This window comes from Anomaloglossus baeobatrachus, chromosome 3 (assembly GCF_048569485.1).
Source record: "Anomaloglossus baeobatrachus isolate aAnoBae1 chromosome 3, aAnoBae1.hap1, whole genome shotgun sequence".
Taxonomy (NCBI): Eukaryota; Metazoa; Chordata; class Amphibia; order Anura; family Aromobatidae; genus Anomaloglossus; species Anomaloglossus baeobatrachus.
Genome location: NC_134355.1, coordinates 575073293 through 575101259, shown reverse-complemented (window position 1 = coordinate 575101259; position 27967 = coordinate 575073293). Strand labels below are relative to the sequence as shown.

General features: G+C 52.1%; 1 protein-coding gene across 1 annotated transcript in view; it reads right to left on the bottom strand.

Moving 5' to 3' along the window:
- The window catches only part of LOC142296875 (galactose-3-O-sulfotransferase 2-like), a 99662-nt gene extending 72914 nt beyond the window's left edge, over nucleotides 1-26748 (bottom strand). Inside the window, exon 1 of the mRNA XM_075340959.1 lies at nucleotides 26617-26748. Within this exon, the coding sequence (XP_075197074.1) occupies nucleotides 26617-26645 (29 nt within the window). The 5' untranslated portion in view covers nucleotides 26646-26748. The remainder of the gene's footprint in view (nucleotides 1-26616) is intronic.
- Between the last annotated feature and the right edge of the window lie 1219 nt (nucleotides 26749-27967).

The window sequence follows — 27967 nt, the reverse complement described above, 5'->3', positions numbered from 1 at the left end:
ATGATACGAAGCGCTTCCTATAGTTACCCGATGTTTATCATGGTTACCAGCGTACACCGGCTTCGTCACGATCCCAGCATCGCAAGGTTGTCTGGGCTTGGGGAGTCGGGGCTTCGTTTGAATTCGGGGGAAGGGGCGTGGCCAAGCGGTCGATGCGTGCGGGGGGCGGGGCCAGGCCAAGGCGAGCGGCCAAGCCGTGGGGGGGCGGAGCCAGGCCGAGCCCAGAGCGGCTAATCCATGCGGGGGCGGGGCCAGGCCGAGGCGAGCGGCCAATCCGTGGGGAGGGGCGGGGCCAGCGGCCAATCCGACAGTTGTCACGCTAACGACACTGTCACGGTGACACTGTCACCGTGACACAATTTTGGAGCAAGACAGACAGACAGACAGAATAAGGCAATTATATATATAGATTGTCAGACTGCATGGAGTCCCGTCTGATATTGTTTCTAATAGAGGTACTCAATTTATTGACAATTTTTAGAGGGCTTTCTGCTCTCGCTTAGGGATTAAACTGCCTCAGTCAGCTGCGGGACCCGGTCCAAACCCTCTCCCCCTGCTGCCTCCCTCGCCACCCGTCTCGGAAGCCGTGACCCCGCCACTAGGCCCGCTACCACCGCAACCGGTAGCGATACCCAGCATCCCCGCCCAGGCGGGCCGACCTGCAGCCGGAGCCCGTAGTCGACCGGAGGTGTTGCCCTGGAAAGCCCCGAAAACCGAACCGGAGGCGTCTCCCGAGAAAGTCCCCGAGCCGGAGCCGATGACCCGCTCCGTGCCGAAGACCCAACCACGGGAAGCCCCTGTGCCCATCCCCCACACCTCGGCTGAGGTTGCGCCGGGTTGCCGCTGCAAGGCGGCGTCCAAGGCCAAGACGCCGTGGGACCCGCCGCCCAGATCCCTGACAGTGGGCAGCGTCCAGAATGTCCCGCGGGGCCCGACCCGTGCGCCGGAGCTCGCAACAGCGCCGTATTGGGACAGGGAGCCGGTACCGCTGGGCCTGGAGATCGGTGAGAGAGAGAGGAAGAAGGCGGAGCTGGTGGCCCGAGCAATTAGAGAAAAAGAGAGCCTCCGTCAGGCAACGTTCCGTGTCCGGGGCCCGCTGTACGAAGACCAGGTGAGGAGGTTTGATGTCCGCCGGGGCTATGGGTTTATATATGAACCGGGCCTGGAGGCCGAAGTGTTTATAGCCCGGCGGGATGTGAATGCCCACCTGCCTGAGGAGCATCCCGGCCGTAACCTGATGCCGGGCGACATCGTGCAGTACACCCGGCACTGTGGGGAGAGGGGGTGGTTCGCGCTGGACGCTAAGCTAAGGGACAGCCAGGAGTCCCGTGTAAGCACCGCGCCCCCTCCCTCAGGTGATGTTGAGGACTCGGAGTAAAGGCAGCGGAGCACCATTGCACCGTCCCCGTTGGGACCACCAGTGTGTTTGTTTGTTTGCAAGTTTTAAAAATGAAGAAATGATTACCGTGAAAGTCACCTGATTCTTCTGTGATTTGCAACCGGCCGTTGCCGCCACCGTTGTCCCTGTGGGGACCGTTTAAAAAGTGTTGCATGGAGAACTTTCCATGGACAAGCCCGTGAACTTGCAGGGCAACCACAAACGTTAGTGGCATGTAAATAAGTTGTTTTACCGTTACTGTTTCCGCAGTTGCCGCCTCCGGAGAGGCAGGTTGGAGGGAGGGCCCTCAGCAGAGCAGGCTGGGGCCCAGCCACCACAGGAACCGGTGGCTACCCTCTGGAGGGGAAGGACAGATCCCGCTCAGGTAATTTGTGCTGGACTTGGGTCAAGGGGTGCTGCCTGGGTTTTAGGGGCAGCATCAGGGCTAGGTTACTTGGGTGGGAGAGAGCGGAGACCGTAACCGTAAACCATTTGCAACGTTTAAGGACTGAACCTCCCGATGTAAGATGATGTCATAAGTTGTATGTGTGTTATTCTTTTTATATATTTTTCAGAAAATAAAACCGGTGTTGGACGGGCAGCCCGCGGAAGGTCTGCATTTTGCTAAGGGGGAATGTGACGCCCTGGGCAAGCCAGGGGTCACAGGTCATAACACCACCACACCCTACACCCCAGTTAGGAACACCAAGGCTAACCTAAAATCCTTGTTGCCTTCCTCCAGGGGCTGGTGTTCACACCAGGGGGTGGGCCAGGCGGTTGGCTCCGCCCACCGAGGAGTTCACAGCCCTGGAGGCGGGAAGAACCAGGCAGTGCAGTTTAGGAAGTGAAAGTAGAAGGAAGTGAAGTGGTAGAGGAGCCAAGGAGAGGAGCTTGAGTGAAGGAGTAAAAGTGACAGTTAAGAAAGCCTGAAGCTGGTCCGGGTGTGTGCCCCGGACAGTGACAGCAAGGTCAGCAGACGGCGGTGATAGTCTGCAGGGGGACTGCTCGGAGGTTGCTGGAAGGACCGCGGACGGGTGGTGACCCGGCGGTCTGGAGCAGTATACGAAGAACAGTCAGCACCAGGGCAGGGGCCTTTCGGATCCCGGCAAGGCTAGGAGTCGCCATAATTTGCCAAATCCGTCAGTGAAGGGGAAGACTGTCTCCCAACAACCAAGTCCCGATTGAAGGCAACAGTCCAACCATTACAGAGAGACACCGCCACCGCCAGGGCACCAGTTTCTCAGGGCCAGCGCCTGCGGGCAAAGTAGGGCTCCTCCGGCCCATATCCAAGCCGGGGAGCGGGTTACCGGTGGGAACCCATTGCAACCATCATCATCTTAGGTGCAGGAAAAAGGGACCGTCACCGTCACCTACTGGGGAAAGCAAGTGCAGCCGTCCGTGGGAACCATCTTTCCAGCCATGTGTTTTACCGAGAACTGTGTCATCGTCTCAGGCTGAGTGAGTACCACAGTGCCGCAAGGCACAGCGCTGCCCCCGCGTTCCTGCGCCCACCAAGCCCTGCATCTCTCACCTCATCACTGGGCCCCGGGACAACCAACCCCCTACCCACGGAGGGGAGAACTAACATCAAGCTGCTCCATACCATCACTCCCGGGATCCCCAGTCAGAGCAGCGGTGGTGTACATTCAATCACCACAACCGTGGGTGGCGTCACGGACAATAAACAATCCCCACACCCAAAAACCCCCTTTCACTCACAGGCGAGGAGAGCCGCTAGAGTCCCCGGGATCCGGCCCATCGCTCGAGCCACCGAGCAGCAGCAGGCCGCAGCAGCAGCGGAAGCCGGACCCGAGCAGTGGGAGAGCGCGGCGTCCCCTCCTCCGCCCATGACACAGTGTGTCAGCATCTGCCCGCACTGCAGTGTGTTAGCATCTGCCCGCACAGCAGTGTGCGAGCAGCCGTACGGATGATGAGCATTGCCATCAGGAGGTTAGTATTTTCATTACCTGTGGTGATGAAGTCCTGCACTCCTGACATCAGTGCTTGTCACTGACTTGTATACCCGCCGCGTTCTCACATCACCTCTCGTGGGCGGCCTAAGACTGTGACTAGCAGTGACGTCATGGGCCGCTCGCGAGAGGTGATATGAGAACGCGGCTGGCATAGAAGTCAGTGACAAGTGTGCCACCTCATGCTCGGTAGCCGAGCTGCTCGGGTCCGGACCTTCGGTGGGTGGCTCGAGGGTCTCCGGACCTGGGGGTCCTGCGGTCACTTCGATCAAAAGAGGGCTGGCAGTTTGGGGACGTAGGTGTACGGCTGGAGCCGTGTTAAGATCGTGATGCCACCCACGGGATGTGGCGAAGGTGGACACCACTGCTGCAGTTACGGGGCACCCGGGGAAGATGTTGCGCAGCAAGTTGTTAACCTCTCCGTGGGTAGGGATGGCGGCCCCGGGACCCGTTGGGGGATGTTTGGTGGTGCAGGGAGATGGGCGGCCGGAGCGCACTGATGTACTCACGATTAGTAAACACACGAGTCTCTGGTAAACCAAGGTGATGGTGGTCAATGCCTGCAGCCGGCTGCAGTCTGGTCCCCCACCCGGTTGGTGGTCTCTGTCTTTCTCCTGCACCTGTTTTGTGATGGTGGACTACCTGCGCTTGCAACTTCAGGAGTCCGCTCCCCGGCTTGTGGTTGCCTGAGGAGCCCTTTGCCCGCAGACGCTGGCCTGTGGGATCTCTCTGCCATGGTGGTGGCTTTTTATCCCCCTCGTTGAGCTGTTGCCTTCAGTCGGTACTTTGGGTGGGACAGGACCTATAGTTCTGGCCTCAATCAGTTAATTAGCTAGCCCCCAGTATCTTCTGGACCTAGCTTCAGGGTCTGAGTACCCCCCTTTGTGCTCCGGTTTCTGAGTCGGTTCCCCGGGTCGGTACCGGCGGGTCACTACCCTGTTACGGTCCACCTCGGTTCCACCGAGCCGTCGTCCTGGCTCCTGCAGACAGAGGCCTCCGTCTGCCTCCTAGCCAGCAGTACCAGGGCTCCTACCCTGGCACCGATTTAGTTTGCTTCAGGCTTGTCACACACAGGCCTGACCTCCACTTCTGCTTGTGACGCCCTGGACCCCAGGGGTCACAGGTAACAACACCTACCACATTACACACACACCCCCATCCAGTGTGAGGACACATCAGTCACCTGAAAGGGAGACCTGATGCCTCCCTCAGGGCCAGTAGGGCACACCATGTGGGCGGAGTCAGGCGGAAAGGCGAGGAGACTACTGTCCTGAGGCAGGAAAAACAAATAGTTAGTGGTTAGGTGAAGTGAAGTGAAGGAGTAAAGCAGTGAGGGACCCGGGTTGGAGCCTGGGATCCCCGTAACATCAGGCAGGCAGACGGTGGTGGCCGCCTGCAGGAGTACCGGTACAGCCACCCGCGGAACCGAAGGGACCGGGCCAGGGTTGGTCAACCGTTTACCGGAGCACCAGAAACCGGGTACTCAGACCCCGTCCTAGCTTAGAAGCCACTGAGTTTAGGCAAATTAACTGATTGCAGTCTGGACCTCACGGTTTCATCCTCACCCAAAGTCCCGAAAGAAGGCAAAAGCCCACCAATACCAGGTTAAAGCCACCGCCAAGGGCCAAACATCCGACGAGCCAGTGTCTGCGGGCAACCGAAGGCTCCTCTGGCAGCTAAACACCGGGGAGCGGGCTACCACTGTCCAGGCAGGGGAGCCGAAAACCACAACAAGAGGTGCAAGGGAAAGGGGCCACCATCAACCTCATAAGGGACACAAGCAGCTGGCTGCGGGACCCGACCATACCCAAACTTTGGTTTACCAGTGACTCTGAGTGTGAATTAATCGTGAGTACACCAGTGCCATCCGGGCATGACACTGCACCACAGCACGGCACCCTGCGCCCCGACAACAACACCGTCGCCCAGTCCCTGTCGCGGGTGGGGAGGGGACGCTGCGCTCCTCACGCTCGGGTCCGGAGCTGCTGCTGCTGCTGCTCGGTGGCTCGAGCGGTGGGCCGGATCCGGGGACTCGAGCGGCGCTCCTCGCCCGTGAGTGAAAAGGGGTGGTTAGATTGGGGAATTTAGTCCGTGACGCCACCCACGGTTTGTGGTGAGGTTGGGACACCACCGCTGCTCTGGACGTGGAATTCCGGGAGCGATGACAGGGAGCAGCCGAGATGTTTCTCTCCCCTCTGTGGGTCCCGGGGCCCAGTGATGTTGACTGTAAGGTGGATTGCGGGGCTTGGCCGGGTGCAGGGTCGCGGGGCAGCGCAGACGGCACGGTGGTACTTACTCAGCCAGTAACGTACACGGAGTCTCTGGTAAAACAAACGGCTGGATGGACGGGTCCCACAGGCGGCTGCGGTGTTTTTCCCCTGACCCCAGTTCGGTAGTGTAAGTCCTTTCCTGCACCTTCTTGTCCGCTCCTCCTGTGCTCCGGTTTCCAGCTTGCTCCCCGGTTCGGTACCGGTGGGCCACCGCCCAACCCCGGCTACCTACGGTTCCACCAAGACTGTCTTCCCGGCTCCCGCAGACGGCCACTACCGTCTGCCTGACTGCTACACGAGGGCCCTAGGCTCCAACCTTCTGCTTCTGCCACTCTGCACACCTCCTCTCCCTTCCTCTGCCTGGACTTGTCTGCGTTGTTTCCTGCCTCAGACCAGCTAGACTCCTCGGTGGGCGTGTCCATCTGCCTGACTCCGCCCACCTGGTGTGTCTGTCTGAACCCGAGGGAGAAAATCAGGTCTCACTGGAGATGACTGCTGTGACCTGCTGGGGGTGGTGGTGTGTGTGTGTTGTTACCTGTGGCCCCTGGCTAGTCCAGGGCGCCACATCCCCAACGGGCCCCGGGACACACCGCCCCTACCAACGGAGGGGCTAACATCTAGGCTGCGGCCGCAACACCGATCCCAGACGAGCCCCCCCTTCACTCCAGTCGCAGCGGTGGTGCATCCCGTCACCACGACCCGTGGGTGGCGTCACGACCCGTAGGACGACAGTGTGGCGCCCCAGGACCTGGTCGCCACAACAGCATTGCCCCTCCAAAGGGTTAATGCTGAGCCTGGAGGTAATTGGGAGGTCTATTGGCCAGTAAGTTTAACATCCAACGCAGTTCTCCCTCAGGCCAGCAGGGGGAGCTCTGAACCTGGAGTTCCAGGGAGCATTCCTTAAGTCTGGCCTGAGGGAGGAGTTAGTGTTCAGTCTGTAGGAGAAAGCAAAGAGTGCAGACGCAGAGTGTGCTGTCCTGTGGAACTGGGGCCTAGAGCTGGAGCAGCTTGGCCCAGTGAAACAGGAGGAGCAGAGAGGCACAAAAGAGACTCGAACATCGGAGTCTGTGGCCACCAGGGCCTAAAATACTCCCTGGTAGCCGAATCCGAAGGGCAGGAGAACTGCAAGCACCTGGCCCATAAACAACCCGAAGGTACAGCTGCATCATCAGGGCCCGGTGTGGACTCCAGCAGAGAAGCACCAGAGAGGGTCTGTGCAGCCTACCACAGAGGGAAAGGGACGTACCACCGGTCCCAGCAGAAAGAGGTCCATTGCTAAATCCAGAGAGCAGGGTCCTATCACAGTAAGGAAAAGAACAGGAGTAGGCCTCATACTCAGCTGGCCAAAACGACATCTCAGTTACTTCCAGCCGGCCGGAGCCCTATACCACCTGTAAAGGTCTCCCAGGACTAACCGTTTGTGAAGTAAAAGAGGAGAAGGTAAAGAGACTGTTGTTTGTGCCTGTTTCTTTCATTGCCTGTCGACCCTGCACCGTGTTATCCACACAACACCATAGACTCTCACAAGCACCAACAGTGTCCCCGGGGCACCGCTCCACCTGTGGGGAGCAGTACCACCATTGCTGCCACTCCATCACCCCGGAGGCCTCACACAGCAGCGGCGGCTTAATGGCCGCAAACCACAGGTGGCGTCACGAGAAATATACACTTTAATTACCCCTACGTCACCAGCCATATTAATTGACACCCACCAGGGCCACGGAGTCGGGCCCCGCCACCACTGACGACCCCCGGACTAGTCCGGCCTGGCACCGGGTGTCCCATAGCCCTCGGGTGGGCGAGTCAAATTTGGCGTCACGAACAGGATTTCGCGCTACCCGGAAGAGATTTTGAAAAGTGAACGGAGCCTGGTGAGGTTCACTAAGGGGGAGGAAGATGTCCGACACAGAGGGAGAGCAGGTGGCTGTGGTAGCTCAAGACGCAGCAGCACCGGCCGATGTAATCCCAGTCGCCGTCGCCCCAGCCCCCGCTGTAGCGCCGGTAATGCTGATCACAATGCCATACATCCCGGGAGCAGAATGGCTGCCGCAGTACTCCGGGGAGTCACATACCCTGAGCGACTTCAGAGAAAGGCTGCACAGCTTGTTCATAGTGTATCCGCTGACTGAGAGCCAGAAGGTGGGCATATTAATGGGGCAGCTAGCCGGCGCGGCCCAGCGTGAAGTGAAGTCCTGGCCTGATACAGATAAAGGGACAGCAACCCAGATACTGGCCAAGTTAAAGAGTACTTTTGACACCCGCACTGCAGCAGAAATAAAGATGAGATTCTTTGGGTGCAAACAACGGGCCCCAGACAGCATACGGGACTATGCCTTAAACTTGCAGGAGGCCCTGAGAGCAATTAAACAGGTGGACCCAGAGAGTGTACGTGAAGAAGACAAACTCCTAACTGAGCAGTTCATAGAGGGGCTCCTGTCAGATGCCCACAGGACCCAGCTGCGTATCATGGTCCTGCAGAACCCTGCTCTGGACTTTGCAAAGTTTAAGGACCAGGCCATCCGGGTACTGAGAGAATCTACACCGAATGACCCAGTACCCCTCCGGCCTCTTGCTATCACGTACCCAGGGGTGGTGCCTGAGTTGATTGTGCCCCCTAGGAGCGAGATGATGATTTGGTGTAGGGCAGCAGTAGAGCCCCAGGGGCGTGACTACCCTGCCATGATAGAGCCCATGCCTTCCAAGCACTGGCCCACAGCAATGGCCGCCAGAGGGGTGGTAGATGTAAAGAAGGGGAGAGTGCCTGTGAGGGTGCTGAACTGTGGGGAGGAAGAAGTCAGGCTTCCCCGGTATGCTACACTTGCCAAGTTGCTCACTCTGGATCCCCACACCATCCGCGAGGCAATTCCCCCAACCTCACCACCGACTGCCAGCACTCACCCGCCCCAAGGGGAGTTAGATGAGTGGCACCGACAGTTACATGTAGGCACTGACGATACCCCTACACATCACAAAGAAGGGGTATACCGGGTGGTACGGGAGTATGAGCAAGTTTTTAGCAAACATCCCCTAGACTTTGGGCAGATTAAAGGGGTCCAACACCATATCCCCACCGGTGAACACCCCCCTATCAAAGAGAGGTACAGGCCTATTCCCCCTGCACACTACCAATGTGCCAAGGACATGTTGAGGAACATGAGGGAGGCAGGGGTTATCAGGGACAGCTGTAGTCCCTGGGCCGCCCCGTTGGTACTGGTTAAGAAGAAGGACGGCACCATGCGGATGTGTGTGGATTACCGGAAGATTAACTAGATAACGCATAAAGATGCTTACCCACTGCCCCGTATTGAAGAATCCTTGGCCGCACTGAGAACCGCGAACTACTTCTCTACCCTTGACCTCACCAGCGGGTACTGGCAAGTGGCCGTGGCACCCGAGGACCAGGAGAAAACTGCCTTCACCACCCCAATGGGGCTCTGTGAATTCAATAGTATGCCGTTCGGGCTGTGCAACACCCCTGGAACCTTCCAACGGCTGATGGAATGCTGTCTGGGGCATCTAAATTTCGAGACCGTCCTGTTATACCTGGATGATGTGATTGTGTACTCCCAGACATATGAAGCCCACCTGGAGCACCTGGCCGAGGTGTTCGCGTCCCTTGCCAAATATGGGATGAAGTTGAAGCCCTCCAAGTGTCATCTGCTGAAACCCAGAGTGCAGTACCTGGGGCATGTGGTGGGTGCAGAAGGTGTCGCCCCCGACCCCGAGAAGATCACTGCCATACAAGACTGGCCGAGACCAACCACAGTGAGGGAAGTAAGGCAGTTTCTGGGTCTGGTGGGGTACTACCGTCGCTTTATCAAGGGGTACACGAAGATGGCTGCCCCCATGCAAGACCTCCTGGTGGGACAGACCAAAGGTGGTAGACCCCTCGGAGCCCCACTGGTGTGGGAAGAGAGGCATGAGGAATCCTTCCGCCAGCTGAAAGCGGCCTTGACCGGAGAGGAGATCCTAGCGTATCCTGATTACAGCCACCCGTTCATCCTCTACACCGATGCCAGCAATGTGGGCTTGGGGGCAGTCTTATCCCAGGTCCAAGACGGGAAGGAAAAAGTGATTGCTTATGCTAGCCGAAAGCTCCGACCGACTGAAAGGAATCCTGAGAACTACAGCTCTTTCAAGCTCGAGCTCCTGGCGCTGGTGTGGGCTATCACCGAGCGGTTCCGCCATTACCTGGCCGCAGCAAAGTTCACCGCTTTCACGGATAACAATCCGCTGACCCACCTGGACACGGCCAAGTTGGGCGCGTTGGAACACTACTATTTAGAGGGGGGGGAACATTGTGTGTTAAAAAAAAAAATGCAGTTTGAAAAGTTTGAAAGTTTTGCGTAGAAACTACTACGAACAGGCCCGAGAACTAGCAGGGCAACCACAAACTTGTGGCCTATAAATAATTATGTTGTTGTGGCTTCTACCGTAACTGCCTCCGGAGAGGCAGATTGGAGGAAGGGCCCGCAGTGGAGCAGGCTGGGGCCCAGCCACCACCGGAACCGGTGGCAATCCTCGGGGGGTTTCAGGGGTTCCCCATGGACGTGGGTCCCCTGAAAAGGACAGAACCCGCTCGGGCAACTTGTGCTGGACTGGGGTCAAGGGGTGCTGCCTGTTTGCTTAGGGGCAGCATCAGGGCCAGGTTGCTTGGGTGGGAGAGAGCGGAAGCCGTAACCGTTTAATACCGTTTGCAACGTTTAAGTAATAGTACCTCCCGATGTGGGAAGAAGTTATTATAATTGTATGTGTGTTACCGTTTTTCTTTCTATTTTCCAGTTGGTGAAAATAAAACCGGTGATGGACGGGCAGCCCGCGGACGGTCTGCATTTAACTAAGGGGGAATGTGGCGCCCTGGACAAGCCGCCACCCGTGGTTCGTGGTAAGGGGAATACCGCCGCTGACGATGGGAGTACCCGGGGGAGATGGAGCAGGGCAGCCAGATGACGTTCCCTCCACGGGTAGGGGAGACCCCGGGACTCAGAATGATGGAGGTGTAGGGGAGCGTGGTGCAGATTTGGAGCAGGGGAGGACAACCTACTCACTCAGGCAGAGATAGTAGTGATGCGACCACAAAGCAGACTCTGACACAGAATTACTTCTGACCAAGTCTCTGGATGCCACTGCCACTTCAGGGGAGCTCGTCTGGGAGTCCGCTCCCTTTGGTATTGCTGATGGTGCACTGTATTTTAGATGTTCTGAGTGACCCGTCTTCTTGAAGTTGTCGGTGTCCCGCTCCCCACTGTTAAGTAGGGAAGCTGTGCTCTTGATGGCTGACATTTGGGATTTCAGTCGGCCGCATAAGCTGGAAAGCCCTATCCCCCTCTTTGTGTTGATGCCTTCAATCTCTGAGCTCTTGGGGTAAGTTCATAAAGCGACTATCCTCCACAGGTTAATTATCAGGTTGCATGAAGATACTCCCTGTTCTAGGGTCCAGTACCCCACTGTGCTCGGTAACGGTTCGGTTACTAGGTACTCCAGTGCCGACCGTTCCACAAAACTAAGCCTGGCACCTTTCTCCAATACCCTGCGACCGGGTCTCAAACTCCTTTAGTCCCAGATCACCGTCTGCGACCTAGCCAAAAGTCCCCAGGGTTCTCCACGTCCCAGCTCTTCACTCTTTGGGAGCTACTACTCAACTCCAGGGAGCTACTACTCCCAGCTCCTCACTCTTTGGGAGATACTGTTGAACTCTCTAGCTTTGCTCTGCACTTTCTCTCTCTGACTTTCTCCCTCCCACCAGCTAGACCACCCACTGGTGTGCCTGACAGGGTGTGGTGTGAGGTGTGACTAGGATTTAAATACTGATGGAGCAATACCGAAGGTTAGGATCCCAGAACCATGAGGGGGTTGAGTCCTACACCAAAAGAAAAGGAAGTGCAGTACCCTGTGACACCCTCACTAGTTCAGGGGCGTCCTATATACAGTGCCTACAAGTAGTATTCAACCCCCTGCAGATTTAGCAGGTTTGATAAGATGCAAATAAGTTAGAGCCTGCAAACTTCAAACAAGAGCAGGATTTATTAACAGATGCATAAATCTTACAAACCAACAAGTTATGTTGCTCAGTTAAATTTTAATAAATTTTCAACATAAAAGTGTGGGTCAATTATTATTCAACCCCTAGGTTTAATATTTTGTGGAATAACCCTTGTTTGCAATTATAGCTAATAATCGTCTTTTATAAGACCTGATCAGGCCGGCACAGGTCTCTGGAGTTATCTTGGCCCACTCCTCCATGCAGATCTTCTCCAAGTTATCTAGGTTCTTTGGGTGTCTCATGTGGACTTTAATCTTGAGCTCCTTCCACAAGTTTTCAATTGGGTTAAGGTCAGGAGACTAACTAGGCCACTGCAACACCTTGATTTTTTCCCTCTTGAACCAGGCCTTGGATTTCTTGGCTGTGTGCTTTGGGTCGTTGTCTTGTTGGAAGATGAAATGACGACCCATCTTAAGATCCTTGATGGAGGAGCGGAGGTTCTTGGCCAAAATCTCCAGGTAGGCCGTGCTATCCATCTTCCCATGGATGCGGACCAGATGGCCAGGCCCCTTGGCTGAGAAACAGCCCCACAGCATGATGCTGCCACCACCATGCTTGACTGTAGGGATGGTATTCTTGGGGTCGTATGCAGTGCCATCCAGTCTCCAAACGTCGCGTGTGTGGTTGGCACCAAAGATCTCGATCTTGGTCTCATCAGACCAGAGAACCTTGAACCAGTCTGTCTCAGAGTCCTCCAAGTGATCATGAGCAAACTGCAGACGAGCCTTGACATGACGCTTTGAAATTAAAGGTACCTTACGGGCTCGTCTGCAACAGAGACCATTGAAGTGGAGTACGTTACTTATGGTATTGACTGAAACCAATGTCCCCACTGCCATGAGATCTTCCCGGAGCTCCTTCCTTGTTGTCCTTGGGTTAGCCTTGACTCTTCGGACAAGCCTGGCCTCGGCACGGGAGGAAACTTTCAAAGGCTGTCCAGGCCGTGGAAGGCTAACAGTAGTTCCATAAGCCTTCCACTTCCGGATGATGCTCCCAACAGTGGAGACAGGTAGGCCCAACTCCTTGGAAAGGGTTTTGTACCCCTTGCCAGCCTTGTGACCCTCCACGATCTTGTCTCTGATGGCCTTGGAATGTTCCTTTATCTTTCCCATGTTGACCATGTATGAGTGCTGTTCACAAGTTTGGGGAGGGTCTTAATTAGTCAGAAAAGGCTGGAAAAAGAGATAATTAATCCAAACATGTGAAGCTCATTGTTCTTTGTGCCTGAAATACTTCTTAATACTTTAGGGGAACCAAACAGAATTCTGGTGGTTTGAGGGGTTGAATAATAAATGACCCTCTGAATAAACTTTTCTCAATTTAAAAAAAAAAAAGAAATAACATTCTTTTTTGCTGCAGTGCATTCCACACTTCCAGGCTGATCTACAGTCTAAATGTCCCAATGCCAAGTTAATTCCGAATGTGTAAACCTGCTAAATCTGCAGGGGGTTGAATACTACTTGTAGGCACTGTATATATATATATATATATATATATATATATATATATATATATATATATAAACATATTGTATATATTTATATATCCTATATACTGTATTCTCTTTTTTTATTATTATTTCGGTAAACTGTATTATTGTCATGTACTCACTTTGTGTGAATTTATCAATCATACATCTTTGAATCCATTATAAAACACTATAACCTAGAGGAGTGACACTGTGACAAAGATGTTTTTTTTTAGATGTTTGCCCATACAGCTGGCTTTATGATAAAGTCATGTACAGTACTGTGTAAAAATTTTAGGCAGGTATGGAAAAATTGCTGCAAAGCAAGAATCATTTTGAAAATAAAAGTGTTAGTTTATTTTTATCAATTAACAAACTGCAAAGTGAATGAACAAAAGAGAAATCTAAATCAAATCAATATTTGGTGCGACCACTAGTAATAAGCAAGTGTGCTTGCCACTGCTCGATAATCAATCGAGCATCGGGATGCTGTGGCACGCTCGTTACTTAATCGAGTATTGCGGGTGCTCAAATTCCATGCTCGAGCCCCCGCCTGGTGTATTTTGCAGCTTTTAGACAGCCAATAAACATGGTGGGGTTGCCTGCCCTACATGTTAATGTCATAGCCCTGTTGGCTACTGGCATTACTGTGATTGACTGGCCACATCGCATCATCGTGTCTTGTATGAGACCCGGGGGAGCGATGCTCAGCACACACTCCTCTCAAAGCAGTTCAGGGAAAGTTGATCTAGGAGGGAGAGCTTAGTCCAGAGCAGGCACATAGGCAGTGTTTAATTGATATTGCGATACATTGTACATTATACACTTGCAACCTTTAGTGCCTTTCATGTAGCATTAAAGTGTGTGTTTGGCCTTGTTTAACCTAATAGCTAATTTAAAAAAACGGAGTGTAGTTCCTCCCTTTTTTTGATAACCAGCCAAGGTAAAGCAGACAGCTGGGAAGGTCCATGGATATTTGTCCCTTCCCAGCCTAAAAATATCAGCCAGAAGCCACCACAGAATTGGCGCATCACATTAGATGCGCTAATTCTAGCACTTTGCCCGGCACTTCCCGATTGCTCAGGTGTGGTGGAAATCAGGGTAATAGGTTAATGGGGTTGATATTAGCTGTGTAATTTCAGCTGGAATCAAAACCTGGCATTAGTAATGGAGATTTATCTATCAGACACCCCATTACTAACCAAATAATAATAAAAATACTCATATGAAACAATAGTTTATTTGAATAAATACTCCCCCACACTATCCCTGGTTCATCAATTTATTATCAAAAAATGTTCCTATGAATCTCCGTCATAGTCCACTTTACCTGAAAGCATCTACGACAACTGTGAACAGCAGTAAAGTACAGCTATTTAGAGATGCCAGGTAGTGGTGACAACTCTCAGCTGCCGGCCCAACGCTGCCCTCATCGAGACCTGGTGATGCTGATGAGAGTTGTCATCATTATGTAGCACCTGTGAATAGTTGCACTTTACTGTTATTTACAGTCACCAGAGAGGCATTAAAGGGAACCTGTCACCAGATTTTTACCTATTAAACTAAAAGAATCACCTTCTGCAGCTCCTGGGCTGCATTCTATGAAGGTGCACCTTGGCCCTGACTTCCCTTCCAGACCCCAAAAATAACTTTATAAATCTTGGCCATTAGGTATGCTAATTACCTTGGTTGGCCAGATGGGCGGGCTGATTTTCTGCTCCTTTCCCCCCTCCTGCCACTGATCACCGTCCTCCTTCCTTGATTGACGGGATGACGCCCTCCTTCATCCTCCTCGTCGCATTTTCTCATGCCTGATAAGTGCAGGCAGGCAGAACTCACAGTGTCCTACTGCACTGCTGACACAACCACATTTCAGACTTTCACACTCCACCCCACTAGAGGTTGGTGTCCTCGACAGACCTCCCCACACAAATTCGTCCTGTGCATAGCGCTGAGGGGGTATTCCTGCTGTAGGGCAAGTGGTTCTCTTGAGGCCCACCTCAGGATTCAGGCCTCAAGGGGGCAGGAGACTTTTCAGCAGTGTCATCAGAGGGAGCACATGATGCTGTTCCCTTCCGGGCCTCCCGAACATCAACATGTATGGCGAGTAGCCAGTGGTGCTGTGCACCCAGTTATTGTAGGAACACATTAGTTCAGGAAGGTAATCGCTTGCAAGCCCCATGTCCTTGGGGATAATAAGGCGTCATTCTCGAATGTGTTATACCATACAATTGACGCAGCCCCTCCATCAAGGTCCCCTGGAAGCATGCCCCCTGATCTGAGTGCATCCTTCGAGGACACCCAAATACCTGCAGAAAATGTCGACATACGGCCTTAGCCACCGTCTGGTCTCTTGTTGGCACTGCCACCGCATATTTAGTAAAATGATCTGTCATTACCAAGCAATAGGAGCACCCAGACGTTGAGTACCCTATCAAAACATAATCAATCATGAGCAATTCTAAGGAGGCAGAGGTCTTAATAGTTTGCGTAGTAGCCCGCTGCTTCAGACTCTTGTTGAGCCCACAGACCCGACACTGCCGACATGCCTCTGCCACCATTCACCCCAGATCAGGGCAATAGAGGACTCGCTGTAGCCACTGGAGTCTCTTTTCACTTCCAAAATTGGCTCCTTTTTCATGCGCCTCGCGAGCGACCACAGGGCCCATCTTTACAGGGATTACCAGCTGATACCGTGTTGCAGCTCAGATGGCAGATACACCTTACGATACAAGAGGCCCTTTTCCACACACAACCTATCCCATTGTCTCAATAATTTAATTCCGTCTGCGGACAGCTGGTCCTTGTCCTTTGCACATGGCCAAATCCCATTTTGTACCCAAGCATGCACTAGTGTAATGTCTGGGAACTCGCTCTGGTCTTTCGCCCAATCTGAAGGTGTTTTGCCCAGGACACAGTGCATTCCAGATGCCACCCCACTTGAGTGTACCACACTATGGAAGACAGGTACCTGTCACAAGTCGGGGGTTTCGGTGTCCTCCAATTTGTCATCAACACTTTAACCGTTGATGACAAACGCGTCCGCGTTTCCGTTTTCTCGCCCAGAGCGAAACTTAATCTGCTAATTAAACTTAGCAAGGCGAGCAACCCACCTCTGCTCCAACGCTCCTAGTTTCGCATTCTTCAAGTGAGCCAGAGGGTTATTATAAGTCATAACTAACACCTCAGCACCCGTTAAATACTCGGCAAAGCGTTAGGTCATAGTGACCAGACTAGGGCCAGTAGTTCTAGTTGAAACAAACTGAAATTAGCCGGGCTGCGCTCAGTGTCTCTTAAAGACCTGCTGCCATAGGCAATAACTCACTCTCGGCCATCCTGCATTTGTGCCAGTCCTGCCCCAACTGTTTAAGACTACTATCTGTGTTCAACAGGAAAGGGGCATCAAACTGGGCATACACAAACAATGGGGCACTAGTTAGGGCAGCTTTCACCTCTTCAAATGCCTTTTGCTGCTGGTACCCCCATTGGATAGGTCGGTCGCGAGGGCCCAATGCTGTCCCTCTTAAAAGTGCATTCAGGGGACCCACAACTTGTGAAAACTTGGGCACAAAGCGTCGATAATACCCCGTCAACCCCAAGAAAGCCCGACCCTCCCGCAAGGTACTGGGAGGAGGCCACTCCTGGACCGCCAGGACCTTGTTGGCTGCGGGTAACACCCTGTCGGGGGTCAATACATTATATCGAATAGACCTGGCTCACTGAATATAATCGGGTGCTCTGGAGAAAATAATCAGCTGAAATCCAAAACGAATCTCCGGCACACCAATGGAAGAATAAGAACAAAGTCTGGGTTTCTTTGGTGTTTTTTATTGTGAAAAAATAAAAGAAGTCTGTCTCTGTCTCAACGTTTCGGTCACAATGGGACCTTTATCGAGAGTATTATCAGACTATAAGATAAAGGAATCGATGTATGAAAAGCACCAAAAAAGAGCGATGTGGGTCATCACTTAAAATGGGGAGAGAAGGATTGGTACGTGTGAGCACTGTGACCATATAGCGAGATATCAAAGTCAGCCGGTCAGTGTTGCCAAAGGGATCCTATAGTGGTATTCTGCAAGGGTGGGGGGCCGCAAATCAAGTCTGCCGGATAGGGGTGAAAGACTCAATGACTACTGCACAGATAGAGCAGTATGAAGGTGGCAGGAATTACCCTGATTGGCAGTAACGGTCTCCTGTACTTGCTGTGGACTCAGAGAGGAGTAACTTGCGTAAGGACATGCCCTATGCTGTAGGCTATTCCCAAAGGGTTACTTAGAAGTGAATCGGTCAGAAGACCCATAGGAAGCATAGGGGACCTGCGTCCGGTAGGAGTTCTGGATGGCTGCTACAGGGTAATTCCTGCCACCTTCATACTGATTCTATCTAGGACCTCTATACCATCTGTTGTCCTCTCCACTACTTTTGACAGATAAATATAGACCTTCGCTTCCTGGCGTTATAAGTCCACAGCAAGTACAGGAGACCGTCATTGCCTACCAGGGTAATTCCTGTCAACCCCAGACTGATCCTATTCAGTATCTTGATACAAATACCATCTGTACACCTCTCCACTACTTTAGACAGGCTGTCCCCTCTTGGAGGAGATAGGTACTCTATCTGTGCAGTAGTCATTGAGTCTTTCACCCCTATCCGGCAGACTTGATTTGCGGCCCCCCACCCTTGCAGAATACCACTATAGGATCCCTTTGGCAACACTGACCGGCTGACTTTGATATCTCGCTATATGGTCACAGTGCTCACACGTACCAATCCTTCTCTCCCCATTTTAAGTGATGACCCACATCGCTCTTTTTTGGTGCTTTTCATACATCGATTCCTTTATCTTATAGTCTGATAATACTCTCGATAAAGGTCCCATTGTGACCGAAACGTTGAGACAGAGACAGACTTCTTTTATTTTTTCACAATAAAAAACACCAAAGAAACCCAGACTTTGTTCTTATTCTTCCATTGGTGTGCCGGAGATTCGTTTTGGGGGTCAATACATGGCCTAAATACTCTATACGGCTTTTGAACAGTTGACATTTCATTGGTTTTATTTTCAAGTCATAACGGCTGAGCCGTCGGAGCACTTGGCACAATTTCTCGAGATGGTCTTCGGATGATGTTCCGAACACCACAATGTCATCCAAATACATCAGGACCGACTCAAAATTCAGATCGCCTAAGCAATGTTCCATCAGGCGTTGGAAGGTTCCCGGGGCATTAGTGAGTCCAAAAGGCATCCGATTGAATTCGTAGAGCCCCATTGGCAGAACAAATGCTGTCTTAGCCCGGTCTTTCTGAGCCATCAGTACCTGCCAATAGCCGCTCGCTAAGTCCAATGTTGAAAAGTATTTGGCCCTTCCTAATGCCGACAGAGACTCTTCAATTCGAGGCAATGGATATGCATCTCTTACCGTGTGAGCGTTTAATTTTTGATAATCCACACAAAATCGAAGGGTCCCATCTTTCTTTCGGACCAAGACCACGGGGGCTGCCCAGGGGCTTTGACTCTCTCATATTACTTGATTATCGAGAATACTGGCCACCATACTTTTCATTTCTTGATAGAGCGTCGGGGGAATCTGACAATATCATTCTCTAATGGGTGGGGTGTCCCCCGTGGGAATCTCATGCTCAATTGTATGAGAGCAACCAAAGTCTTCTCCATGCCGTGAAAAGGTTTCCGGATGTTCCCACAGGACTCCCTCCAACTGCTATAGTTGCTCAGAAGTCAGGTGCTCCCGATCCACCCCCATCTGATTCGTGATCACACGTCCATTCCATTCTTCAGTAGGAAGTTCAGGTCCCTTTACTTCGACCACAAATGTCCAGGATGACTGTTGATCTGGGCGCAATTCAATCGCAGCCTTGTCAGGCACCGGTCTATCCGGCATGAACAGTTCAGTCAGGATGGTCCCAGCAGGGAGGGTGACGGCCTCATCAAGCACGTTGATGCATCTGACTGGCAGCCATTCATTCTTCACAATAGCCAGCGACTGGGCCACGTGAGCCTTAGTAAATGAGGACTTCTCTAAGGCTGACTCCAGTAATACTTTGAGTCCATTCAGTCTTGGAGCCGCCCCCACTGACAGCATTAAGAGTTCCTCATGTCGAGGTGCCAGCGAGATCGTGGCCCGTGATGGCACTCAGACCAGGCCCACCCGACCTCTGGGTCTGCACTCGTCAGCAAATTGCAGCTCAGCACTAGACGATGTAAGATCCTTTGAGTAGGTTGGTGGCTTGTAGCACAAGCCCAGTATCGGAGTCCCTCACTAGCGTACATCTGATGATTGAGGTCTCGTAGTTTGTTCATTCCGAGTGCCACCTCCATCCCCCTTCTATTGGGGTGGTCCACTAGCACTATCCCATTCTGACCCAGCTCTTGGCAAAACAGTTTCAATTGCATCCACACAATCCCTTTCACCATCAGCTGGCCATTGTTAGCAGTGGTAAGTCTTATCACTCGGCCATCTTTGGGAACCACTAGTTGACTGAAGTATCTCTCATACACTTCTAGAGGCATAATGGTACACTCGGATCTCGTATCCTCCAGGCATCTCATCTTCCGACCTTCAAATTCTGCTTCTAGAATGGGGCTTAGTGCGAACAAATCTTGCTCATACTGTCTATGGCTTGGTGGGAGTTGGACCACTGCTGGTCACCCTATCATGGCAGTGGCTAGGAGTTTAACGCTGGCGGAGGAGTTTCAAGGCCTGCGAGCCTCCAGCAGTATCGGGAGATGTGTCCCCGCTGCCTGCACCGCCAGCAGGTGAGTTCTGTCTGCGGACGTGGGCCTGAGTCATTCAAACAAGGCGGCCTGACCATCCGTGGAGTCACCATCCTCGAGGAGGTGGCAGATGGTCCCTCTTGGGGCGGGAGGAGCCGACCCAGCTTTGATTTTTGACATCTCTAGCTTTAACTCTCTCAATTCAGTACGCAGAGCTTGTACCATCTCTACCAGCCCCCCTGCCATGGACGCTCGGCCTCACTCTGTCTGTGTGCTGTCCACGGACCGCTCGACCACCAGGACAGACTCCTCCTCCCTTTCCACCGCGGCCCAGTAGGTCTGCCAGAAGGATATTTCAGGTGTAACCCGGGCCATCTCCAACATTTTGTCTCGAAGGAGCCTATTGGCTAACCCTGTGATGAATTGATCCCGGAGAAAGCGGTCTACCTCTGGAAACACCGCCATGGTCCCTGAGTCTAGTCGCTGCACCTCGTTCAACATCTCCTGCAGGGTATTAGAGTACTGCATCAGAGTCTCACTTTCTTTTTGAGGGCAATTAAAGAACATGGATCGAAGCTGGGTTACATGGGCCCGTCCTCCCAAGCTAACAGTTCCAAAATTTTCTCTAGCATATTTCTTTCAGTCTCAGGGCGTACCACTATCATTCGCCTAGCATCACCTTCTAACGCATTTAATGCCAGCTCTGCTCGTAACGAAGGAGCCAACTTACACATCCGCATGATACTCTGGACCGTCTCAGCCCAATCCTGTAATACCATGTTATGCCCGTCGTATCTCGGCATGTGCTGGAGTAAAGCTCCTACCTGCACATACCCTCCCTCATTCGCCGCGGCTACCAGGGGAGCCGCACCCAGCATGGAGGTTGCTGATGCGGAAGGGTAATCTTCGTAGGTCCGAAGAGAATCCAGTGGGTCACAAACCGAGACAGAGGCAGAAATAAACAACAGCTCCTTTACTGGGTTGAGAATTAGAGTACGATTCAGAATAAATAATGATTGACTTAAGAACCCCTCAAAGCACCACAAAAGTGGAATTAACACACTCAGCTTTTAGCCGGAATCAATGCGCCGATCTCAGAGTTCCTGAGTTATATATATTACCTCAGGAACTGGGAATAAATTTACCTACTCACCAGGTTGAACAAAGAAAAACAATTAACTATAAAGGCAAGAGGTGTAGATCCAATGGGGACACTCTGAGGGAACCTCTGAGATGGCGCACTGAGTATAACTTATCACCACTAATAACAAAGCCTTAAATTTTACCAACGTTGGTTTTACACTGAACAAAGGGATACCTGGGTATCGTAAAACTATGGTACCGTTAACTTCAAGGGAAGTTTCACACAGGCCTGTGGTCCGAGTCCACTGTATGTAATTCCAAAGAAGGAAGAAAAAGGAAACACAAAAATATTCTTCTTGCTCTGAGGATGTCTTCACCCCGGTCCTGCCACGCAGGGACCCTGGACTTAAGAGTACTTTACACGCTGCGATCTCGCTAGCGAGATCACAAGAGAGCGTACCCGCCCCGTCTGTTGTGCAACATGGACAAATCGTCGCCCGTGGCGTACACGTACCCGTCACACGTACTTACCTGCCCTGCGACGTCGCTCTGGCCGGCGATCCGGCCATATCTTGTGATAGATGCCGTAGCGAACATTATCGCTACGGCAGCTTCACATGCACTCACCTGCCCTGCGACATCGCTCTGGCCGGCGAACCGCCTCCTTTCTAAGGGGGCGGGTCGTGCGGCGTCACAGCGACATCACACGGCAGGCGTCCAATAGAAGCAGAGGGGCGGAGATGAGCGGGCTGTAACATCCCGCCCACCTCCTTCCTTCCGCATTGCCGGTGGAGGAAGGTAAGGAGATATTCGTCGCTCCTGCGGTGTCACACACAGCGATGTGTGGTGCCGCAGGAACGAGGAACAACATTGATAATAAGCAGAGAACGATTTTTGATTTCAGGACGACCTCTCCGTGGCAAACGATTTTGACTGCTTTTGCAATCGTTTAAGGTTGCTCGTACTTGTCACACACTGCGATATCGTTAATGACGCTGGATGTGCATCACAAACACCGTGACCCCGACGATAATTCACTAACGATATTGCAGCGTGTAAAGCCCCCTTTAGTCGATATTAGCCAATTACACAACACAGAACACGGTGTCAGGCCCACAGCTCTGTACTAATCCTCAGACAGAACACAGGCTTCCTCGATCAAGAGAACAGTCCTCCCCTCAGGAATTGGAGATCCTTTCTCTCACACAACACGGTCCAATTTCTTCAGCACAGCTCCTGGTTCTTTTGTGAGGAAAAGATAATGAAAAAAAAAATAGTCTCCAACAGTCTCTCTGATCTCTTTCTCTTTTCAGACTCTTTTTAGCCTGCAATCACACAACTGTCTCTCTCAGGCAGCCCGGGCTCAGCACACTTTCTCTGAGGTAACTCTTGCATCTACAGGGTCTCTGACCCAAAACCCTGCTGATCAGTGCAGGCAGGCAGAACTCACAGGGTCCTACTGCACTGCTGACATAATCACATTTCAGACTCTCACAGTGGAACGGGGTCATAGGAAGCAGGGTCACAGGAAGGGCTCCGGGGTATCGCGGCGGGCGCCATTGATCTGCGGGCAGACTGCAGGGGTCTCGCGGCGGCAGCGAGCACCATTGATCTGCCAGCGGGCTGCGGGGGCGTCACTGCAGTGGTGTGCAGTGGGTGAGCAGACCCCCTGCAAAAGGGAGCATAGTTAACCCGGAAATGTTATTAATAAAAATGTTTTATTTGTATGTGCATGTGTATAGTGTTAGGGTACCCCTAGTGGCCGGGTGGGACGGCTGTCACCACAGTGGAGAGGAGGAGCCGGCAGAGACAAGGGGAGGAGAGAGCAAGGGTGTGAGGAAAAGATTAGATCAAGGGAGCAGTCGTCTCGGGGACAGGAGCGGAGCAGCAGAGCCGGGGCAGAGTGTGGGAGCTGGAAATCAGGGAAGCCGGTGAGAAAAGGAGCGGGCGTAACCTCATAGTGTGAAGCAGTCCGGTGTGGGTCCGGGCTGTGGGTAGCCAGAAGTGGGAGCTGGGCGAAGTGGAGTAGCCAGGCACATCCCCACTGGAGGGGACGCAAGGACAGGCTTCCCCCAGCTAAGAAAGCGTATCATCACCTTTATTGCTTTGTTTGGGACTTTGTGAAGAATAAAAGAATGTTTGTTCATTGCATCGAACCCTGCCTGAAGAGTGTTTGTGCGCCGGATAACATCTGCATCACCACCACACTCTGCCCCACCAAGTCATCTCCTGTCCCCATAGTGACGGGGGAACCAGGGGTAAGCCTGACTGCAAGGGCCACGACTACAAGGCCAGAGGCACCCCTGGCACCCCGTTACATGTGGAGTAGTCGGCAGGATGCGATTCCCCTGCCAGGAACCCAGGAGGCTGGAGATCGGGTCGTGCCTGAAGCGCAGGATCCGGACCGTGATACAGGATTTCCAGCCCCGTGGTGGGGAGAGAACCTAGTACCCGTAGCGTTGGACCGGGTACAAGATGGCGGCAAGGAGGCCGTTATCTGTGAGGAAGAAAAGGCGCGGAAAGTTGGCGCCGAAAGAAGAGCCTGGGGCTGGCCGGTGCCGAAGAGAAAGCATGGAGTACTCCGCCCAAAGAGGGGAGGCGCCAGCTCCAGGGCATGGAAGAAGAAGAAAAAGAAGTACCTCAGCGGAGGAGTCAAGATGATGCGTGGGGATGGGGGTGGAGTCTGTTTAAGAGCGGGAAACGAGGACCCGTCTCCACTCTACCCAGTCTCAGCATTGACACCGCCGCCGTTACCAGCAAGATTGTCAGGGGCAGCGACGCCTTCACCACCGAGAGGAGCTGCAGCAGCTGCGCCTGTGGAGCCACCCTACGCCCCTGCGTCCTTCCAGAGGATCCGTCAGCAGCCGGGACAATCCCTGGGGGCATACATCCAGGCCCAAGCGGAGGAATGGAAGAGGGCCTGGCCCCCAGAGTAAGTCACCACTGCTGATCTGTTGTTTAAGTCCGGCGCCGTTTAGCCGGCAGAAGTTCTTTTAAAGTTTCACGGGACGAGCTCCCTTCTGTGTGTTTGTACGGGCAGTCGCCCCATCTAAGACCGGGAGCGCTGTTGCCAAGCCTCCGGGCGCCCATCTAAGACCGGGAGCGCTGTTGAGCCTCCGGGCGCTAGTTGAAAGAAGGACCGGGAGCGCTGCAGAAACCGCCGGGCGCGGGACTGGTGGCCGTCCAGAGGAGGAGAACTGGGCACACTGGTGGCCGTCCAGAGGAGGAGAGCTGTGCACACTGGTGGCCGTCCAGAGGAGGAGAGCTGCGCGGGACTGGTGGCCGTCCAGAGGAGGAGAACTGGGCACACTGATGGCCGTCCAGAGGAGGAGAGCTGCGCACACTGGTAGCCGTCCAGAGGAGGAGAGCTGCGCACACTGGTGGCCGTCCAGAGGAGGAGAACTGGGCACACTGGAGCCCTCTGTGTGGGTGCTGCGCCTATTGTGGACGGTATTGCAGACTTTACGTGCTTCTGTGTGTTTTAAGTAAGAGCCGTGCCGGGAGGCTCGGGTTTTAAGAGGGGAGGTATGCAGTGGGTGAGCAGACCCCCTGCAAAAGGGAGCATAGTTAACCCGGAAATGTTATTAATAAAAATGTTTTATTTGTATGTGCATGTGTATAGTGTTAGGGTACCCCTAGTGGCCGGGTGGGACGGCTGTCATCACAGTGGAGAGGAGGAGCCGGCAGAGACAAGGGGAGGAGAGAGCAAGGGTGTGAGGAAAAGATTAGATCAAGGGAGCAGTCGTCTCGGGGACAGGAGCGGAGCAGCAGAGCCGGGGCAGAGTGTGGGAGCTGGAAATCAGGGAAGCCGGTGAGAAAAGGAGCGGGCGTAACCTCATAGTGTGAAGCAGTCCGGTGTGGGTCCGGGCTGTGGGTAGCCAGAAGTGGGAGCTGGGCGAAGTGGAGTAGCCAGGCACATCCCCACTGGAGGGGACGCAAGGACAGGCTTCCCCCAGCTAAGAAAGCGTATCATCACCTTTATTGCTTTGTTTGGGACTTTGTGAAGAATAAAAGAATGTTTGTTCATTGCATCGAACCCTGCCTGAAGAGTGTTTGTGCGCCGGATAACATCTGCATCACCACCACACTCTGCCCCACCAAGTCATCTCCTGTCCCCATAGTGACGGGGGAACCAGGGGTAAGCCTGACTGCAAGGGCCACGACTACAAGGCCAGAGGCACCCCTGGCACCCCGTTACAGGTGCATCTCAGAAGGGTCACAGGGTCGTGTCTCAGCGGCAGGCGCATGTAGCTGATTGTGGGCTCCATTGAATTGTCCGCAGTTGACGTGATGGACTTCAAGAAAATGGCTGCAATGGCGGCGCGTGCCAGAATAACGTGATAGACTTCAAGAAAATGGCCACAGAGTCTTATTTGCGCACGTACCACCTCAATAGAGCCCCCAGTCAGATCAATGGCACCCACCACCAAGACATTCCATCCTGTGACCCTCCGTCCTGTAACCCTCCTGAACCGCTCCACTGCAGTATCACCCCCACAGCCCGCTGGCAGATTAATGGCACCCACTGCTGCAGCAACACCTCTGCAGCCTGCCCGCATATCAATGAACCCGTCCTGTGACTCTGCTTCCTATGACCCCGCTCCACCACTGCTGCCTCGGTAAGCCATATCCGTTTTGTAAGACGCACCCCCATTGTACCCCCAGTGTTGGGGGAAAAATGTGCAATTTACACTTCCAAACCCATAGAATCGCTGACCCTCCTTTTCCTCTGAGCCTGTAGCATCGCTCTGGCTCCTGTGACCTCCTGAGCCACTCCACCACCACCGCTCCCCCCTGGTGAGCATTAGGATTAAGACGCACAAGGATTATAAAATGGACCCTCACTTTAACATTAAAAAATCATTTTTCCCAATGCTCTAAATTGGGGTGCGCCTTATAATCCAGTCCGTCCTATAGAACTAAAATATGGTATTTAAGACATTACAAGTCTATTCACAGCTCTGTTGAATAAACAACAAATCATGAAACCACAGAAGCCCCAGAAGTTTTCCCTTAAGTGAATCCTACAGCTTTATATATATATATATATATATATATATACATATATATATATATATATATATATATGTATATATATATCTTTATAACCACTGAAAATCAATAAATCTTGTGCATAGAAGTGCATGGATTTCTGAAAATGTAATTCAGATTACTGTTAGGCCTAGGACACACGGCGAGAAAAAAAATCGCATTCCACTTGGACCAATATTACTCTACGGTGCCGCTCCCATGAGCGATTATTTTCTCAACCCTAATCGGACTGAGAAAACAGTCGCAGCATGCTGCGGGTGCAATGCAATCCTGTTTAACTCTCACCCATTCAAGTCTATGGGGCAAGAGACACATCGCACTGCACTCGTGTTACACCGGTGTAACGTGAGAGCAGTGCGATTCTCGCATCAGCTGGCAATGGAGGAGAGAGGGAGATAAATCCCTTCCTCTCCTCCGCAGCATCAGACCTCCCCTCCGCTACTGTGGTTTGAGCTCACGATTGGACCACAATCGCATGACACTCGGTTCCCACTGTGCTGCGGGTGTGTGCCAAGTGTCATGCAAGGACTCGCACATAACCTCGTGTGGCCTCAACCTTATACATAATGATGTGAGAATTTTCCAGTGTGATCATATGATAAGGATTTAACACATTTACCTGGGTTTTGTTGTCCATCTGGGCTCCATAACAGAATCCTTAGAAGATTTCAGTTCCTCTGATGCTGTTGTCTCAGAAATCTTGATAAACCTTTACATTTTCTTGTGAACTTTACTCTGATGCCTATAATCATCTTCCACAGGCTCACTCCACCCTTTTACTGTCAGAAGGTTACTCATTGTAATTACGCCCAACCAGGACCTCAATATTATAATTAATGAACTTTAACGTCAACAATTAAAAGCTAGAATAGTGTACACCTCACCTGAATATTTCACTATTGATGAATTGCCAAAATAAAACTATACATTTACTCAAATATATCTGAGTTCTTAGACTATGGCATTGTATGTCTGCCAGCAAGAAAGAGCCATAACACACAGACAGTACAGACAAATTTAAATATTGAAATGCTTTGTAAACTAAGGCGTACCACAGTATAGAACTCTTGTGAAAATGTTTAGATTGTTATGCATGAGACTATATTAACCCTTTAACACTCAAAATCTCTCATTTATGCCCTTTTTTTCCCTCCCCCCTTTTTCCCATAATTTTGTCATTTTTCTGTCACAGCCATATAATGACACCATATAATGTACTAGAAAACAGGAAAAAGATTCCAACTGGGATGAAAAGGTGAAAAAATTCTTAGTTTTTTACTGCTATATGTTGTTATGGTTTTGATTGTATAGTAAAAATGACCTGGAAACATCATGATTCTCCAGGTCAGTATGATTATAAACAATACCAAGCTTTTGTAGATTTTTTTCTATTTAAAGTGTTATTCCCATCTCCAAGATCCTATCCCAATTTGTGTAAGATGTAATAATAATATAATATTAGCAAACTCATCCAATTAGAAATGTAGTATAGTTCTCCTGTTTCACCATCACTTACCTCATGTGCAGAGCATTGTAGGGACCTTAGGTATCCATGGTTACTACACTAGCAACTAACTAACTGTGACTATATGCATGGTCATAACCCCAAAACTTCCCTACAGGTACGATGTAATCCACACGAGGTCCCACAACGGTCTTGGCTCTGCTAAATCCGAGCCTGGAGAGACTGAAAACATGTCCTTTCTCTCCACTCTCTGGGAAACACTGACAAGCAGTACCCGGCTGGCAGCAGTGACTGACGCCACTCTAATAGATGCAACAGTCTTGGGAGCCTGCAAGCTGATATTTTTAGGCTGGGAAGCTCCCAATAACCATGGGTCTCCCCAGCCTGAGAATACCAGCCCCCCCCCCAGCAGTCTGACTTTATTCTTGGCTGGTTATCAAAATTGGGGGGACCGCATACTGTTTTTTTTTTTTATTTATTTATTTTTTCTGTATGCTCACTGTGA